Source organism: Podarcis pityusensis (genome assembly GCF_964106645.2).
Source record: "Podarcis pityusensis genome assembly, chromosome: 13".
In the NCBI taxonomy this organism is placed as follows: Eukaryota; Metazoa; Chordata; class Lepidosauria; order Squamata; family Lacertidae; genus Podarcis; species Podarcis pityusensis.
The window spans coordinates 51,312,009-51,331,822 of NC_138038.1; the positions used below are offsets into that span (position 1 = coordinate 51,312,009).

Here is a 19,814-nt window from a genome sequence, read left to right on the forward strand (position 1 = left end):
TGCGAGGGAAACGGGGGACCCTAATGGATTTTTAAAAAGAAGAAAGAGAGAGATTTGGGGGGGGGGTTTCGCGTGCAGTGCGCGGCGTGGGACTCTCTCTCGCTGGCAGCTGCCGGGGGCTCTGGGAAGCTGGGCCCGTCGGTTCAGTTTAGACTCGCTCGGCTGAGCCCTCACAAAGAACACGCCTGGCCGGTGGGGGGCCACCCTTCGCGAGGCTGCAGACGCAGGACAGGCGTGAGAGACGGCCGTGCCCACCCCCCTCTCGGTGCCCACCTCCCCGCCAAACGGCCGGGGCCTGCTTGCTTGCCCAAGCCCCTCTCCGGAGGGAGACACAAGCTAGTCCACGGGCTCCTGGCAATTGAGGGCATCCTGCGATTTCTTTAAAAGGACAACACATCCTTTTTGACTTTTTGCAGCTGCACTCTCCAAAATTAAAAGTTTCAAAAAAGAAAGAAATAAAAAAGACAAGTCAGGGTTTGGCTCTCGGCGACCACTGCACCTTTCGGCCTAGTGGGTGCCCGCCTTCTAACCTTAGGCATATTGAGAGGGTGTGTGTGTGGCCAGTATATGGATATGCATTTAAAAATATTAAACTGCTTTCCCTGATACTTGCATGGGAAATAATATCTGAGCGAATGGAATGATTTACAAGGGCTGCCCAGGGTGGAGGGAGCTGGGGGCTGGCACCGTCGTGAAGCTGTGCCCTCGGGCTTGTTAGTCCTTGGAGGGAGGAGATTTGTGGCAGCCCCCCCCCCGGCACCCGCGAGAGCGATGCGCCCCATTTCCTCATGGCACTGGAAACGCGGCCATCACCGTTTGATTATTTCTGCCCAAGCTTTCTAGGGAAAGTGATGGAAAAAATGTTGTGGTTCCTGCACTTGGGGGTTGGTCTGGATGACCCTCGGGGTCCCGTCCAGCTCTGTCGTTCTGTGATTCTACGGTGGCTGGGCTTTGTGGCGCCAATTAAGGCAGGCAAAACGTGCTGAGATGCAGCCACTTTTTTTGGGCGGGGGGGCTTTAAATGAGTGGCTTGCCGTTTCCTCTTCCATCACTTCCTGTCCTAGATGGTGCCACCACCTTCCCTGCCCCCAGCCAGCCGATTTCCTTCTTCTCTTCCCTCCTTCCACTCAGCTGTCTCGTGCTCTACCTCATGCTTGGCTGGGCATAAATTCATTTGAAGGGGGAGGAAAAACTGGGTCAACGACGCCTTGCCACCACCACTGGAAAAAAACCCACTATGTCCGCCCTGATGCTCCCATCACCTGGCTTTGAGGGAGGGGGGCGGCGGGAAGTGTCAGTGTCTGGGGTGGGGGAAAGTGGTGGAAAAGCTGGTGGCTGTCTTGCCCGGTGGGTAGAGCAATGACCTTGATTTGTAAATATATATATATAAATATAAAAAATAAGGTGAAAACAACGGCAACTGTAGAGATCTGGATTCCCTCGCTTGCCCCCCCCCCCCCGGTTGGGCGGAGGAGGAGGGGGAGACGCAGGGTGGTCAAGTGGGTTTCTTTCAACATTCGTCTGCTTGCCCAGGGGCGCAACCCAGGCTGCAAAGCAGAGAGAAGGGAAGAAAAGGCAGAAAGAGGAAGATATATATATATCTGTATCTATATAAATTGTGTGTGTGCGTCTTTGAGAGGAGAGGGAACGGGAAACTGCTATCCACCATCCTTGGCAGCCATGCAAACCCCGTACGTCTGGGCCCGCGTGGCCCTAAACAACAACCCCACAGATATCGCTTGCACGCCCTGGGGCAGGAAACGGGACTTTGCGTTAAACAGAGTCCCTGGTGTACACCCCCCCCTTCAGAAACAGTCGCATCTCAGAAATGGTCGACACGGGAATAGGGAGGGCGCTTTATGCTCGCAAGAGGAAGGGGGCGAGTTGAGTTACACACACACACACCATGGAAAGAGCAGACAAATTGGTGTGTGTGTGTGTGTGCGCGTGTGTCCGGGCTGGGGGCTGGGGGGGTGGAGATTGGCTGGTTACCCCAAAGTGGCTGCTGTGGTACAGCCAAGTGGCTGGCTCATACAGGTTTGCCAGGAGACAGTTGCCATGGCGATGGCTGAAGGGCCACCCCAGGCAGCCGGAGCTGATGAGACAGGGATGCTGAGGGGTGGGGAGAGGAAAGGGGAGGGGGGGTTAAAGGACTTGGTCCCTCTCCTCTTCCTTAAAAGATCAGGGGACGCTCACCAGCCGTGCCCCAAAATGTATCCCTCTTCCTTTGCCCCAAGGACTGAGATGGGCTAGAATAAGGCCTTAGGACAGCCTAGTCAGCCTCAAATTCCCCCCAAAGGCCTAGTCCCTTTAAATGCCGAACTCCCAGCCTCCCTCACACGGTATCATTGGTTTCCAACAAGATAAACCCTGGGCAACAGCCACGCATTGCAGGTGGGGCTGCCCATGAAAAGAAAAAAAGATGGCGGTGAAACTACTGTGGTCGCCACATTTCCCTACTTTCTTGGAAGAGGCGCAAAGCCTGCCTTTTCTGCGAAGCCACCAACAGAATCAGCTTGCCTCCGTGCCCAAGCGGCGCCCTCCAGGCGTTTCGAACTACAACTCCCATCGGTCCCAGCCAGCCGCAATGAACCCCAGTATCCGAAACAAACGCACACATCCTTCTCTGCCCTCACCCTGCTATTCCCCCTGCCCACCTCTCTCCCTTTGTTTCCCTTCTGTTTGTCTCCTAGGATGTTTGCCCCTTGGGGGCAGAGACCCGAGCTTTCCTTCTTTGTAATTCGCCGTGTACACGGATGGCGCCACATCACCATCACCAACAGCGGCAGCAGCTACGGATGTTGCAAGTCGTTAAGGAAAAGGTGACTGATTATTCACGGAGTAGGTGTGGGCGCTCCTTGGCAGCAATGGGCGCATTTAATGTTCTGCTCTCCACCGCTGTGCCAGGGAATAGGCGCCTTCCGCCTTCCAAGAAGCGCACGTTCCCGCTTTTCCTGCCTCCCACTTCTCCTGCCCCAGGTATGCCTGGGGGCCCATGGGAAGCAGGCAGTTAAAGCACCCCCAGCTGTGCTTTGTGGACGTGCCACTTGGACCTTGTGCAAAAACATCGATCCTGTCAGGATGGAAGAATGTCTCAGTGCTGTTTCCCCCCGTTTTCCAACCTTGTATTCAATGCATCCAATTTCTGCCCCCATTTGTACATTTTTCTTTGCAAATGGTTCACACAAAAATCTGTGTTTTCACGCACATTTCCCGATACATCTCCATTTTGGTACACCTTTTTTCTTCTTCTAAGACTTTGGAGCACATTTTTGGGTGGCTGGAGAACAGCGTCGCGACATCCAGAGACGTGCACAGTTTTTAAGGATGTTTGGGTTTGCTTATTGGCCCGGGCAGTGTGAATTACCATATTTTTCGCTCTATAAGACGCACCAGACCATAAGACGCACCTAGTTTTTGGAGGAGGAAAACAAGAAAAAAAATATTCTGAATCTCAGAAGCCAGAACAGCAAGAGGGATCGCTGCGCAGTGAAAGCAGCAATCCCTCTTGCTGTTCTGGCTTCTGGGATAGCTGCGCAGCCTGCATTCGCTCCATAAGACACACACACATTTCCCCTTACTTTTTAGGAGGGAAAAAGTGAGTCTTATAGAGCAAAAAAATACGGTAAGTAAATTCACTTTCGAATGCAATCCAAACCAATTTCTCCCCCATTCTGTTCTTAGGGCATACATGCAAAGGAATTGACGCCCTTTCGGAACAAATAAAGGGCTGCTCGTTCATCCCTAGCCACCAACGTCATTGACTTCTGGGTGCAATTCAAAGGACTGGTTGTGCCCTAAAAACAGCCCTATGTGGCCAGGGACAAGAATATCTGAAGGATGGTCACCATCTCTTGTCTCCCCGTATAACTGAGATCTATCTCTGGTTGATTTGTATCCCATCTTTCCAGCAGCAGTGCAAATACAAAGATGCCATAAGATGCAACAACATCAATCTCTTTAGTGTTGTTTTTAAACAGGCACCCATGTTGTGCTTTAATTTGGTTTTATTGTTTCATTCTGATTGTTTTTAATTTTTGCTGACTGCCTTCCTCTTTAGTCTGTTGGAAAGTTGCAATGATAAATAGGTGCATTCCATATACTACGCGGGGGGTGCGGGTGGCACTGTGGGTTAAACCACAGAGACTAGGGCTTGCCGATCAGAAGGTTGGCGGTTCGAATGCCCGTGATGGGGTGAGCTCCTGTTGCTCAGTCCCTGCTCCTGTCAACCTAGCAGTTCGAAAGCATGAAGTGCAAGTAGATAAATTGGTACCACTCCGGCAGGAAGGTAAACGGCGTTTCCGTGCGCTGCTCTGGTTCGCCAGAAGCGGCTAAGTCATGCTGGCCACATGACCCGGAAGCTGGACGCCGGCTCCCTCGGCCAATAAAGCAAGATGATCATCGCAACCCCAGAGTCGGCCACGACTGGACCCAACGGTCAGACGTCCCTTTACCTTTACCTATATACTACGCATTAGATAGAAGCACACAAGCCCTGCTCCCACAGGTACATACACACGATACCCTTAAAGAACATTGGAAACACATTCTTACCCTCAAAAGATTCTGGAGACTATAGTTTACCCCTCAAGAGTTCCAATCCCTAGCAACCCTCAAACTACAGTGCCCAGAATTCCTTTCGGTAAATAATATGCTTTAAAGCAGGGTTTCCCAAAATTGGGCCTCCAGCTATTTTTGGACTACATTTCCCATCATCCCTAACCACTGGTCCTACTAGCTAGGGATGATGGGAGTTGTAGTCCAAGAACAGCTAAGGACCCAAGTTTGGGAAACCTTGCTTTAAAGGCACAATGTGTATGCAGCCACAATTCCTCTCAGCTACCTCTGATCTGAACATTATTTTTAAGGATCTCTTACACTCTCTCTCTCTCTTTCTCAATATCCTGTGTGGTGCATGGGTTTTTACCACGATTTCCTGTTCCTTCAGCCGCATCTACCGCCTGCCAGACTGGCGGCGGCACCTATCGACGGCTACAGACGTCTCAAGGCCTCGCAATTCTGTGCAAGCGTGGGATTTGGTCTGCGGAGGGGACGCGCAGAAAGAAAAGGAAGTTTCCCTACCCCCCTTCCCCAGGGTGTTAAAACTTACTGATGATGTAATAGTCTTGGTTGGTCTTGAACTCGTGGCCCCAGAGGTTGGGGCTGTACTCCTGGAACTTGATTGTGAAGCGCATGTCTTGCTCGGGCCGGTCGCAGGTGAGCAGCAGGTTGGGGGTGCGGAGGATCTCGCAGCGCTCGGCCTGCTCCGTCTGGACCAGGTACAGCTTGTAATATTCATAGTCCTCTGTGGAAAAAGGGCCCAGCGGCACAGAGCGAGGGCAGATGAGGTCCAGGCGGTCGCCAATCTGGGGGTACAAAACGTAGCCCTCCTCGTTCTGGAACCTGAGGAAGCAATGGATAAAATCGGCTCAGTGGAGCACACTTGAGAGCCAAGATCCTTTCATTCTTTCTTTTCAAGTACTTTTTATTGAGATTTAAGAACACCACCACCAACCAACAAAAACATCAAGTCTTGTTACAGATATCCTACTTTATGCTCCATAGAGCTGTTGACTTCCGTCCTTCCCTTCCGCAAGTTTTCTCATTCCAGTCTATAATTCACAGTTTCACTGACTAAAAATTACACCATGACATAAGAATTAATTCAATCCTGCCAACGTTTTCATATTTCTACAGTTCTCACTTATATAAACCATGAATTTAATCCATTCTTTTTGGTACTTCGTCTCCTCCTGATTGCGAATTCTGTGTGTCAATTTTGCCATTTCAGCGTATTCAACCAACTTTATCTGCCATTCCCTTACAGTCGGAATCTCCTGTGACTTCCACTTTGGGGCTATCAAAACTCTAGCTGCTGTTGTTGCATACAAATATAATCTTTGGTCTGTCTTCTTAATATCTTCTCCCACCAAGCCTAGCAAAAATTCTTCCGGCTTTTTTGGAAAAGTATATTTAAACGTCTTTTTTAACTCATTAAAGATCGATTCCCAAAACTCTTTTATTTTGTTACATGACCACCACATATGGTAAAAATCGCCATCCTTTTCCTTACATTTCCAGCAATTTTTGCTACTTGTCCCATACATAGGACCCTGCATTCTTTCAACCAGCCTCCCTAGTAACAACAAAACCCAGTGGCCCCAGCGCCTGGGGAAGTTTGCTTGATGTCCATTTCCAGGACGGTTCGAAGGTCCAGCCAGGTTCCCTTCAAAGCACCTGGGATCTTGTTCTCTAGGAAGAGAGTGGCCTAGCACCCTGGGTTAAAGGATGCGAAGAACCAGGGTGCCCGAGGGAGAAGGGGACCCCGCGGTGCTTAATTACGAAACCAACGTTAAATAAGTTGGAGTTCTTGTTATTAAATATACCAAGAAAAAAGCACACCAAGAACTCAGGCCAATATAAGTTTCAGTAGTGGGAGTGGTCCCTACTCGCAAATCAATAGTCAATTGTAACAAAAACTAATCCATTCAAAAGTATGTACAGTGGTGCCTCGCAAGACGAAATTAATCCGTTCCGCGAGTCTCTTCGTCTTGCGGTTTTTTTCGTCTTGCGAAGCACGGCTATTAGCGGCTTAGTGGCTTAGCGGCTATTAACGGCTTAGCGGCTTTAAGAAAAAGGAAACAAACTCGCAAGAACTCGCAAGACGTTTCGTCTTGCGAAGCAAGCCCATAGGGAAATCCGTCTTGCGGAACGACTCAAAAAATGCAAAACTCTTTCGTCTTGCGCGTTTTTCGTCTTGCGAGGCATTCGTCTTGCGAGGCACCACTGTATTCTGACAAAGATTACAAACTCAAATCACTGACTTCTGCTCAATGATTGAAACTAAGACCTTCACGTCAAATCTAACTAAGGACTAATATGAACTTATCTCTCCTCTACTTAGAGATAAACTCTTATCTCTAATTCTGTAACGAATTATTGTGTTATGGTTCCTTATGAGTTTGTAATCTCTGTTTGAGTTTGTAATCCTTGTCAGAATACATACTTTTGAATGGGTTAGTTTTTGTTACACCTGGCTACTGATTTGTGATTAGAGACCACTCTCAATATTGAAACTTATATTGGCCTGAGTTATTGGTGTAATTACGAAAGCAAAGCAACAGGTGTTGCTAGCAGTGAGAAGCAAGATCGAAAACACAGTCGTGTTGGGGCTGGTTTGTGGAAGGGACATTTCTCCGCGGAAAGGCTTTCTGCAGATGCTCAGAGACACCAGCCTTTTAATGCTCAACGGGCTGAGCCCAGACGTTGGAAGAAACTACTGGTATTAAATTAAGCCAGGAAGGTTTAAGGCTCTCTGTAACCGGAAATTTGGTGGACACCTTCCAATATCATTGGAAACATGTCAGTTTCCCCATTACACGCCCAGCTGCAAACAGCTTCTCATGGCAAGCAGTGGGGTGAGGTGGTTAAGAGTCTTGGACTAGCAACTGGGAAAGACCAGGGCTCCAGTCCCCATCCGGCCATATGGAGCTTGCTGGATGACCCCTGTCTCTTGGCCTATCCTACCTCACAGGGCTTTTGCGATGCTAAAATGGGGCTTGAGAGAAGCATTATTTACATTGGTGTATGCAACATTTGAGAGGCACGCGGGTGGTGCTGTGGGTTAAACCACAGAGCCTAGGACTTGCCGATCAGAAGGTCGGCGGTTCGAATCCCCGCGACGGGGTGAGCTCCCGTTGCTCAGTCCCAGCTCCTGCCAACCTAGCAGTTCGAAAGCACGTCAAAGTGCAAGTAGATAAATAGGTACCGCTCCGGCGGGAAGGTAAACGGCGTTTCCGTGCGCTGCTCTGGTTCGCCAGAAGCGGTTTAGTCATGCCGGCTACATGACCCGGAAGCTGTACACCGGCTCCCTTGGCAATAAAGCGAGATGAGCGCCACAACCCCAGAGTCGGCCACGACTGGACCTAACGGTCCGGGGTCCCTTTACCTTTACCTTATGCAACATTTGCAGACATCGGCACCTTTCAGGAGCTTTGTACTACAACTCACAGTTGGTCCCAGGTTTTGGAAGGCAGGTCTACACACACACACACACACACACACACACACACAAAATACTTTTTGCTTCACTCTCACCCCAGGACAAACAGGTGCCCTTTCTCAAGAGAACAAAAGCCCTATACTGACTCCGTTCACCAGAGGCACAGGCAGGACCGGTGAATACACCACGATGACCTGCCACCCTGGCCCACTTTGCGTTTTTGCAAATCTCCTTCTAGGTTTATAAATCAGGGCTGCAAATTTTAATTCACTGATTGGTTCGGCTAATCAATTTCAGAAGCCTTTTAAAAGTTTGCTGGGGAAGAACGTCTCCACAACATGCGGGAACCATTCGTCCCTAGTGAAAGTGTAAGGAGCTGGGCTGCTGTAGGGTTGCTGGTGGTGAAAAAAAATTAAATAAGCGTAGCATTTTGACTAAAAGTCATCACGAGAGCTTTTTGTTGTTTTTGGTGTAGTTTGGAGTGTTGTAACCTTTTGCCATGTCTTCCTAGATTGCCCCCGCCTGCCAAAATTGTTTGTATTTTGCAATCAACTGAAAATAACGCCCATATTTGACAAGTCATTTTGGCTCACCTGCCAAAATCAGACAAAAACTGTGCATAGTGAGCACTTTCTCTACAGAGGCGACTACCACCAGACATTTCAGGTATTTGACCAGAAGTCTCTAAGATAATGTCTGCTATGACAATAATAATAATAATATAATAATAATTTATTATTTATACCCTGCCCATCTGGCTGGGTTTCCCCAGCCACTCTGGGCGGCTTTCAACAGAATATTAAAATACAAAATGCAGGAATCATAAAACACAGACAAGAGACCATGTTTCCTCGCTTCAGAACGACTGTTTTTGCCCATATGCAAATTATGCAAATTTAATCAACTGATTAACTGACAAAAACTCCCGCGATTGAAAAACGAAGGTTTCTGCAACTGGCTTGGCAGCCCTACTTATAAATGCCCTGACATTTGGAGGCGTTTAGCACATCCCTTTAAATAATAATAATATTAATAATAATGACGCAAAATCCTATTTTAAAAGCAACTGATTGAACTTGCCTCAAAGACCGCAAAATATAAAGCCCAGAAGTTCTGTGTTTTTCCACCTCCAGGGTGAAGTTCTTTGCATCTGTCTTTAATTTGCATTTCTTGGTCTATCCTCCGCGCCATCCTTCCCGAAAACAGCAGGACACCCCCCCACTCTCCCTGCTCTATCAGTTGGTCCCACATGCCCTCGGAGCATCATGCGCCGCCCCCCAAACCCATGCAAGGAACCATCAGAGAACCGACCCAAGAATTCCAACCCTGTATTCAAACCTGTTGACATTTGACCCCAGAGCCGCCTGTCCCCAGCCCCCTGGGACAGATCAGCTGCCAAATGAGATAATAGCCCAGGAGGAGAAGAGGCCAGGGGGGGGGGTGTGTGGTTAGCAGAGCAGTGGATAAAAGACTCCTGGGTCCTACCCCTTGCTCAAAAAAGGAGGGGAGTGGCAGCCGTAGGGATTCCTAGGATCTACCCTCCAGCCTTAAGTCATTTGGCCCTGCAAATGTCTCGGCCGAGGGGTGACCTGGGACAGGGGCAGCTCAGTCCGAGCCAGACCTTCACCAAAATCTGCAAAAAAAAAGTGAATATTAACTGGGCAGCAGTGTTTGAAGAGGGGCAGGAGAATTGCCACAAACCAGCAATAAGGAAAGAGCCAAAGTTGGCTTGCAGCTGGGTATACCGTATTTTTTGCTCTATATGACTCACTTTTTCCCTCCTAAAAAGTAAGGGGAAATGTGTGTGCGTCTTATGGAGCGAATGCAGGCTGCGCAGCTATCCCAGAAGCCAGAACAGCAAGAGGGATCGCTGCTTTCTCTGCGCAGCGATCCCTCTTGCTGTTCTGGCTTCTGAGATTCAGAATATTTTTTTCCCTTGTTTTCCTCCTCCAAAAACTAGGTGCGTCTTGTGGTCTGGTGCATCCTATAGAGCGAAAAATACGGTAATTCAGAGGCCAAATGGAGCACTTCTGAGAAGGGCCACGTCACACAAGGCCTCAGGGTTGGGTTGCCATGCAGCTGGTGGGCAGCAGGTACAGTACAGGCCTTCTCTTTTTTTTTTTTAATAATTTTTTATTAAGGTTTTAAACAAAGAAAAAAGAAAAACAACACACACAAAAAACAATACAAAACTTAACAATAAAAACACAAAACATAACAATTAAAAACAAACTCTCTTTTCCATTTCCAATTTTAAATTACTTATTTTCTGGACTTCCTCATACCTCCCTCTTTTGTATTCCAATCCACATTATTTGTCCAGCAGTTTCTTTTCCACTTTTTTAATCCCAATCTTTAATTTAATAAAATGTTAAAATATATAACTTCAACTTTTTTAAACCTAATCCTTGCTCTTAATGTCATATAGCTTTAAAATTTTCCCTTTTATTATCAAATTTCCATTTCTTTAAACATCTTTAATCTTAATCTTTAATCTTAATCTATCCTTAACTTTAACCTGTACAGCTGGAAACCACTTATTTTCAATCCAACATCACTATAACATTCCTTAATTTTGCAGTGTTTCTGAAGATAGTCTTTGAATTTCTTCCAGTCTTCCTCCATCGACTCTTCTCCCTGGTCACAGATTCTACCAGTCATTTCCGCCAATTCCATATAGTCCATAAGTTTCATCTGCCATTCCTCCAGCGTGGGAAGTTCTTGTGTACAGGCCTTCTCAGGCTTGCTTAAGGGATGGCATTATTTAAAGCACCCTGACTCCGTTCCCCCAACATCCCAAATCAAACATACATCTACAGAACCCAGTCAGTTCCACTAATCCCCCATCTTCCATTCTACATGCTGAACAGAGCAATGCAACTAGAGAAGATACTGTGAAAATACAAAGCTAGATGGACCAAAGCGGTTTCCCGAGTTTCCAAGCATTCCCCTGGGGGGAAAAAAATCACATTCTCCCTCCTAGAAAAATGTGATTTCCCCAAATAATGCAGAATGCAGTTCGTGAATCGTATGTGGCTGGCACCTACTGGCCAGTGCCAATGCCGCCGCGTTGCTTCAATTTTGTTTTTGCTTCCTCAAAAGCGTAGCACTCCTCACACAACTTTTGGAATGAATCGACAGGAAACATAGGCACAGCTGCCCTTTCTGTATCAACAATGCCCACTACTTTTCCTTCTCCCATACAGTGGTACCTCAGGTTAAGTACTTAATTCGTTCCGGAGGTCCATTCTTAACCTGAAACTGTTCTTAACCTGAAGCACCACTTTAGCTAATGGGGCCTCCTGCTGCCGCTGCACGATTTCTGTTCTCATCCTGAAGCAAAGTTCTTAACCTGAAGCACTATTTCTGGGTTAGCGGAGTCTGTAACCTGAAGCGTATGTAACCCGAGGTACCACTGTACTTTAAAGTCAGCCTTCTCCAACCCGGGCTGCTCTTTGGACCCGCTGATGGGAATTGTAGTCCGAAACATCCAGAGCAACCTAGGTTGCAGAAAGCTTTTCTTTTTTTTAAAGTAGTTCTTTCAAAGCTCATTTATTTTTCTCGCTTGGGGATGGGTTGCCTCGATCTAGCGCCGACAGAGCACTAAAAATAAAAGTCATTTTATTTCGCTGTGCGGAAAGTCGCCGGGAAACACATGATGAAATAGGGCCTTGACGGGAAAAATGACGACTTTTCCGCGCCGCAAGACAGGGATATGGCAAAGTCACTTACACGTGTTAACGGACACGCCCTGACCTGCCAGTATAACCACACACACTTGAACCTTTGGCCAAACGGATACTCAAAATGCCAAGCCCATTACACAGCTCCGGCAGGCAAGGGGAGAAAGGCAAACTTCGGAAACAGCTGATCTAGCAGCCTTGCATACCAGTCTCCTACCCCAGCCGTCTTGTTCCTGGAGGGCAAGAGCAGAGCAGCTGCTCTCTGCATGCAAAAGGTCCTGGGTTCAAATCCCAGCAGCTCCGGGTATGGCCGGAAGCCCTGCCTGAAATCCTGGCAAGCCTCTGTCAGTCAGTGTAGACATTATGGGGTTAGATGGCTCCAGGATTTGACTTGGCACAGGGCAACGGCCTATGCTTCTAAGCTGGAGAGGAGAGAACCCAGGAGTCCTAGCTCTGGGGCTACAATCAGCACACACCTTGTTTTCCTTTTATAGAACTGAAGGGGGGGGTGTACGGATGACTTCATTAGGGGGGAACCTGGCTCTCATTCCTGGCGCCCGAGTACTTTCTGTTCCAAAACGTTAAAGAAACAAAGACACAAAAACAAACGCAGCACACACACGCTCCGCCTTCACACCCCCCCGCAGTGGGACCCAGGCATCCGGGCCCTCCTCAGCGCCCTCTCTCCCACACCCCAGGGAAACCAGCTCCCTAAGAGAATGAACTAGGCTCAGCTGCAATCGCTTCTGAAGGAACCCAGGCGTCCTGACACAGGCGTCCCCTTCGCCCTCCCCAACACAGAACCCCGGAGTCCTGGCTGCGAGGCCTGCCCCAAGCACAGGCCTAATTCCGCCCCCCCCGAGGATCCAAGAGGGATCCTTACCTGCCCCACATCTCCAAAACAACAACAGCGGCCTATGGTAGGCCCCGTCGCCCAACTCTTTTCCAGAGGTGCCCCCCCATCCCTTGAAAAAACAAGCTCAGGCATTGGGGCCCCCAGTACAAGATGCTCCACTCAGGGAGCCCAAGAACGGCGGCCATGTGCCCCTCATCCTAGATTTCCCCCCCCCATGCAAAAACCAAGCCCCAATCCTTTCCCCCAGGGGTGTTCCTGGTAGGAAGGGTACAATGGCTACCGTTGCCGTGGCAACACATGCCAACTAGTGATGGAGGGGCGTAGCAGGAAGTGGGTGCCTACCTCTCTAGGGTCACGAGAGGGGGCAAAGTGTGTGTGTGTGTGTTTGTGTGTGTGTCCATGAGTGTGCATGCATTAATTTTTTTGGGGGGGGGGGCTCCTCATTCTTTCCAACCAGATGTCACTCTTTTGTGGTCCAGACCAAAACTTGGGGCCTGGTAGCAGGTCTCTCTCTCTGCCTCGCCCAATTCATGGAAATGGGTCTGGAACCATTTTTGGGGGGGCAGTAGGACCTGTTGCTTCTTCTTGCCCCCCCTCCCCTCGCACCCCCCTCCCCTTCCCCGCTGCCCCTCCTCCCCTCCCGTAACGGGGTCATGGGCTCAGCTGGAATTGGGGAGGGCGAGGGCGAGGAGATGAAATGGAAAGTGACAGCTCAGGAAAGGAGCTAACGAGAAAATGGAAAAAAGGGGGAGAAAGAGAGGGCGGGAGCGAAAGAGAGAGAGAGAGAGAGGAGAGGGGAGATCCTCCACCCATCGCTGGGGACTCAGGAGTCCTGGAATATAATTCCACGTCTGCGATGACCCACTGGGCCTCCCCTTCCCCCTACGCCACTGGAGGGAACCCAGGAGTCCTGGCTGACAGCAGTCTAGGCTATAAAGTCTCCCTTTCCCCCACCTCTTCCTGGTCAAACTCATTATGATCCAGTTTCCAGAATACCCAGAATTCTTGGCTCCCAACCATTAGGCAATAATCTCTTTCTCCCACCCCACGCTTTGCAGAAACTACCTCTCCCCTTCTTGCTTGGCTGCTCCAATTGGGAACCCCCAATTCAAGAGAGCCCAGGCCTGTGTACACACCATATATTTAAAAGCGCATTCTCCAACACCACCCCAAAGAATCTTGGTGGTTTGCTCCCAAGTAGAGCTACAATGCAAAGCACCATTAACAAACTACAGTTCCCAGGATATTTTTTTTCCGGGGGGGGGGGATCTGCTTTCAATGTATGGTGCCCCATCACCCAGCATGCCCCTCTTTAGCCCCCCCTCCTTGTTTCTTCGTCAAGCAGGAATGTAATCTCTGTACTCCTGGTTAAATATTAGAGACCCCACTGCTCTCCGCTCTCCTTCTCTGCCTGTGTGACCCCTGCGGCTTACACTGCATGTCCTGTTCCAGCTCGTTGGAGGGAGAAGCTTTCTGATTCCTATCGGCTGTGGGGTTGGGGGGGTGGCCAGACCTGATTGCCTCAGCCACCTTGCCCTTAATGAAATAATTAACTCCTCCTGACCTCCCCTGCCCCGATACAGAAAAAGACCCACATCACACACAGAGCCCCCCCTTGTTCAGAGGGGATACACAGCTGCTGCAAAGCGGGTGGGGTGCTGGGGAGGCACCCGCAAAAAGTTGCAGCTGCCTCTGGGGTGGACCAGTTGGTGAGGCGCCGACCCTGAGATTGCAGCCGCTTCTGGGGAAAGGCGGAGAAGAGCTTTCGCTATTTTGAACGGGGAACCGTGCAGCCAGACTGATGTCTGCCTTCAAGTCACTTCATTCGAGTCTCTTTCGCCCCACAGAAAACCTGAATTGCTATTTGTTCCGATTCAGCATTAAAGAGCGGGTTTTGAAGGCAAAAATATATTTTTTTTAAAAAGTGGTCAGATGCAGCGATTTAAAGACAGCACAAAAGGAAGTCTGGAGGAACCGGCGGTCTTTTCCCCGGAACGCTGTCTGAGATGCGTGTGGGCTGGTTGCTGTGAGCCACAGGGCACACTGCACGTGCTCAGAGGCACACTTACTGCTTCATTAATGTTGTATTTTAATCTTTTTTTTAAGTTGTATTCCAATCATTTTGTTTTTATATCGGATGTTAGCTGCCCTGAGCCCGGTCTTGGCTGGGGAGGGCGGGGTATAAATAAAATTTATTATTATTATTATTATTATTATTATTATTATCCATGTTCCCAGGGCCCAACAGAGTGGCTTTGGATGCAGACAGATAGGCCTGCGAAGGCAGCTATTTGCTGACATCGCAGGTGTGCTTATACAGCGCCATCCATGTGCGTGGTCGGGTTTGCAGAGCCTAACAGGTAAAAAAAAGGCAGGTCTCTGCTGCCAGGCGCTTACAATCGCCGGTAGGCGTGGGAGCGAACAAAGGAAGAGGCTGGAAGTGATGGGCAAAGGCAGTTAAAACACAGTTAAAATTTGGTAAGAGTCCTGAATGCGGGCAGCTGAGGATATACGATTCCTTGCCCGAGGCTCTGCTACAGCTGCCTCTGGAGAGGAGCACATAAGTGTTTGAAAAAGGAGGGAAGGGAGGGTGACCGAGCGAGTGTGTATGTGTGCATTTTTTCCAGGACTCCTGGGTCCTCGGAGCTGGAGTTTTCTCCGAGCTGCTTTCAAGTCTCTTCCAAGCCACTGACTTTAGGCCTTGGTGAGGTTTGCATCTTCTGGCAATAATTAACGGGGGTGGGAATGGAGAGAAAGACCCGGGTCCTTGGCCCCCCCCCCCCCGTTTTCCCTGGATGGGAGGAGAAGGATCAAGAATTGACAAGCGTCTGGGCTGGATGTGGGGAGAGAGAGGACTCCCTGTTTTCAGTCCAAAGGGGAATATTTGCAGCTCTTCGCACCTGAAAGGCAGGAACCAAGGTCCCAAAGGAACCCCCAAGTTAACTGCAAGCTGTCTTAAAATCATTGTGACAAGAATTTTGGCCTTTTCCCCAGCATAAACCCAGTATTGATGCCACTCTGCTTGAGAACTTGTCTGCCTTATTCTCTGTCGTGGTTAGCGAATGCACCAGGTCTATGAGCGACGAGTCTTGCGTTCAAATTCTCCCTCTCAGCCTAACCTGCCTCACAAGTTTGTTGTAAGGAGAAAATGAGGAAAGGCAGGGTGGATGAAGGAAGAAGCAATAAATAACCCCTTGAAGCAGCCGGGACCCCCGAGACACAGGCAACTCTCAATGGCCGTCACAGAGAACCCTAAAACTCTTGGCCTTCCCCAGCCTGACTTGATTCTCTAGGCTGCACACTGCGCTTCCTCTTCCGATTATTATTTATGGATCGCTTCCTATGAAGCGTCTCAAAGCGATTTCACAATACAATACAAAGACTCGTGTGTGCGTGTATATAAAATATATATATACAGTGGTACCTCGGGTTAAGTACTTAATTCGTTCCAGAGGTCCGATCTTAACCTGAAACTGTTCTTAACCTGAAGCACCACTTTAGCTAATAGGGCCTCCTGCTGCTGCCGCGCCGCCGGAGCACGATTTCTGTTCTCATCCTGAAGCAAAGTTCTTAACCCGAGGTAGTATTTCTGGGTTAGCGGAGTCTGTAACCTAAAGCGTATGTAACCTGAAGCGTATGTAACCCGAGGTACCACTGTACAGCTACAGCGATGGCACCTATAAAAAACAATTGCAGATTTCAAAAACTACAGATTTGTTTTTTTGTAAAGAAAACCCCAATTGCATAGATTTAAAAAAACAATTCCAAATAAATTCAGAAGCACTGACTGGGGAAAAAATATACACGGTATATAATCTGCACTTAGAGGGCTGGTTATGAAGTCGGAAACACGACACTTCAGCAGTTTCGTTGCCAACTTTTCTTGCGCAGTCTGGGAAGGCCAGTGAATAAAGAGGGGGGTGGCAGATAGGAAGATAGCATCACCCCCTTTCTTGCTTTGTTCTTTTGCATATTTTCATATCCTCCGTGTCTCTCTCTCACACACGCACCAACGTTCACACCTGCGCTAAATCCCTGGGATTTCCCTAGCCCGAACTTGCCTTCCCCAACCCCTTCCCGAGTCCTCGGGCTACATTCCCAACATTTCTGCTGTGCAGTTCCCTTATTCCACAGAGCCTTCGGATGGGAAAGGCAGATGGGCTTAGCTGGTGCGTCCTGCACTTGCGCACAGCAGCCCAAAGTTTTTCCCCCCTCCCCTCAACCCACGCCTCCGCCATCGCTGCCACCCTCCCCTCTTACACCCCGGTTGCGCTTTCTTCTCCAAAGCATGCAAAACACACCCAGCTAGGCAGCTTCCCAAGGCCTCCTCAGCCTTCTCCCTTCGGCGCTCTGGGAAAAGGGAAAAAAAGAAAAATCGCTGGACCACCCAACCCAAAACAAGGGTGCGTCTGGAAGCCGCGCGGGACTTGTCCTTGCATATTCCCCACAGATACGCACGCTCTGCCCCATCTCGGAAGCGCAAACTCTTTGGCAAGCATTATTTAACATCTGTAAAACTCCGGCAGGGCGAGGTGCATTATTTAACGAAGGCGGGCGTGGCCTGGATCCGGCCCCAAGGTGTAGGTAGGGATGGCGAGGAGACTGGCACCTGCTCAAATGTTTCAATGTTGTATTTTAATCTTGGTTTTAAGTTGTATTCATTCAACTTGTTTTTATTATTGCTTGTTAGCCGCCCTGGGCCCGGCCTTGGCTGGGGAGGGCAGGGTATAAATAAAATTTATTATTATAATTATTAGTATTAGTATTATCAAAGGCAGCAGGCTGGCCAGAATTCTTGCGGGCACAACATCCACCAGGGCATCAGGAATCGGCCTGACACCAAGTCTGACCGCTGGCGGCTCTGACGGCTCAGTATTGTCGACACTGGCTGGCAGCCGTTGTTCTCCAGATGAGGCTATGGGTGTCCTGACTCAGAGCCTGGGCATGGCAGTGGACCGGGTGAGGGGTACTAAAACTGAGCCTCGCATTTATTTTCTAAAAATAAAATAAAGAGAGAGGTACAGTTGTGGGGTGGTCTGTCCACCAAGGCAAATGGAGCAGCCTGCTGGGGCTGGTGGAAGACGGAAGCCAACAACATGTGAGGATATACAGGTCTCCCACCTTTCCTAACGGACCAGTATCACCAGTATTATTGATCCAGCACATGCGACAGAGGCTCAGGCGGTCTCTGAGCCTCGAAGAACCTTCTGGAAGCTTCAGCCAATATGCCAGATTGGATACCGTTCCCCGTGCTCCAATTACTGCCAGATCTGGGCTACTGCGGTGCATGGGGCTTCCCCTGAATGTGGTACGGTTGTTCTTTTAATTCTTGTGAGCCCTGCCCAGATTCTGGGCAGTGAAGTTACAGGGAACCAGGCAGAGGGCCTTCTCAGTAGTGGCTCCTGCCCTGTGAAACACGCCCTCCCATCAGATGTCAAGGAGCTAAATGGCTATACAGTGGTGCCCCGCAAGACGAATGCCTCGCAAGACGAAAAACTCGCTAGACGAAAGGGTTTTGCATTTTTTGAGTCGTTCCGCAGGATGAATTTCCCTATGGGCTTGCTTCGCAAGACAAAACGTCTTGCGAGTTCTTGCGAGTTTGTTTCCTTTTTCTTAAAGCCGCTAAGCCATTAATAGCCGCTAAGCCGCTAATAGCCGTGCTTCGCAAGACGAAAAAACCGCAAGACGAAGAGACTCGCGGAACGGATTAATTTCGTCTTGCGAGGCACCACTGTACAGTCTTACCTCAGGTTGAAGTTGCTTCAGGTTGAGCGCTTTTGGGTTGCGCTCCGTGGTGACCCGGAAGTAACGCGTTTCACCGCTCGTGCATGCGCAAACGGTCAAAATGATGTCACACGAATGCGCAGAAGCGACGAATCGTGACCCGTGCACATGCGCAGATGCAGGTTGCGTTTACTTCAGGATGTGAACGGGGCTCCGGAACGGATCCCGTTTGTATCCAGAGGTACCACTGTATAACATTCAGAAGACATCTGAATTTTTATATTGTTGGAAGCTGCCCACGGTGGCTGGGGTGGTATTATTATTATTATTATTATTATTATTATTATTACAGTGGTATCTCGGTTTAAGAACAGTCCTGTTTATGAACGATTTGGTTTACAAACTCTGCAAAACCGGAGATTGTGTCCTGGTTTGTGAACTTTACCTCGGTCTAAGAACGGAAGCCGAACGGTGGAAGTCCTCATTAGGGAAAGGACGCCTCGGTTTAAGAACGGTTTTGGTTTAAGAACAGAGTTCTGGAACGGATTAAGTTCATAAACCAAGGTACCACTTTATTATTATTATTATTGCCTTCTCACATAAATGCCGATCCTGTGCAAACCTTCAAAGTATTTGCTCTGTGTGCCTCTGTCCAGTGAAGCAACGCAGGTAGCAACTAAGGAAGGGCCTTTTTAGTGGTGGCTCCCAAATGATGGAATAGGCTCCCCAAATTGGCTTGCCTGGCCTTTGTAGCAAGCGGGTGAAAGACCTTTCCATCCTCCCAATAATTTGCGGTCTCAAAATCGGAGTGTTTGAACACCTGCCGTGGGTTTTTATCTCTTGCTGTGTGGGGTTGAAGATTTTACTCTGCAATTCTGTTCTATTTTGTGTTTTAACGCAGCAACTTTCTCTTTTAATTCCCGCGAGCCCTGCCCAGTGCACAAGGGATGCAGGGCAGCCTATACCAAGGCAGTAAATAAATAAAAGCCAGAAAGCACTGAGGTGTCTTGGCCTGGGTCCCAATTAAACGAAAGCCAAAGGAGCCTTCGGACAAGCAGCTGGGAGAGGCGCCAGGCGGCGGAAAAGGAGCAGCAAGAAGCAATCAAGACGGCTTGAGGGAAATCTCTGCTGAACAAAAATGGGCCCGGATTCAGGGTTCGAAGATTTCCCCTTGCAAAAATAAAAATAAAAATAAAAATTTCTGGCAATTTTGAGCCCTAGGGACCAAACCTAAGATGGAGGTGGCTAAAGGCTGCTTGGGTGGCAAGCCCAGCCCACACTATTCCTCACTTTCTGTGTGGTTTTAAGCCCTTAAGAGGTTAAAAGCGATGATGAAGGCCTTTGTGGAGGCAAGACTAGGGGTGGGAAGGCAGACAAGCTGGGTCTTGTGAGCAGCAGCAGCAGCAGCAGTAGCAGCAAGCACATCTCAGGGGCCGAGATGCAATGATAACACTTTGCAAAATGTACAGATAGTGTCAGGCTGGGAGGGGGGAAAAAAACAAGGCAGTTAGTTCTCCTGGCAACTGGGCGGGGGAGTCAGGAGAGAAGG

The 19,814-nt window shown here is 49.1% G+C and overlaps 1 protein-coding gene and 2 long non-coding RNA genes across 4 annotated transcripts in view; 2 read left to right on the top strand and 1 right to left on the bottom strand.

Annotated features, from left to right (window-relative positions):
• EFNB3 (ephrin B3) overlaps nucleotides 1-19,814 on the bottom strand; it is a 71,663-nt gene that overhangs the window by 17,335 nt on the left and 34,514 nt on the right. For both annotated transcript variants that reach the window (XM_080979962.1, XM_080979961.1), the window contains exon 2: nucleotides 5,111-5,403. In XM_080979962.1, the coding sequence (XP_080836088.1) occupies nucleotides 5,111-5,403 (293 nt within the window). The remainder of the gene's footprint in view (nucleotides 1-5,110; nucleotides 5,404-19,814) is intronic.
• LOC308462416 lies at nucleotides 1,980-4,691 on the top strand. Its single transcript, XR_013979132.1, has 3 exons — nucleotides 1,980-2,119; nucleotides 2,694-2,822; nucleotides 3,685-4,691. It is a non-coding gene; the product is annotated as an uncharacterized lncRNA (long non-coding RNA).
• On the top strand, nucleotides 5,436-10,956 carry LOC308462423. Its single transcript, XR_013979140.1, has 2 exons — nucleotides 5,436-10,106; nucleotides 10,734-10,956. It is a non-coding gene; the product is annotated as an uncharacterized lncRNA (long non-coding RNA).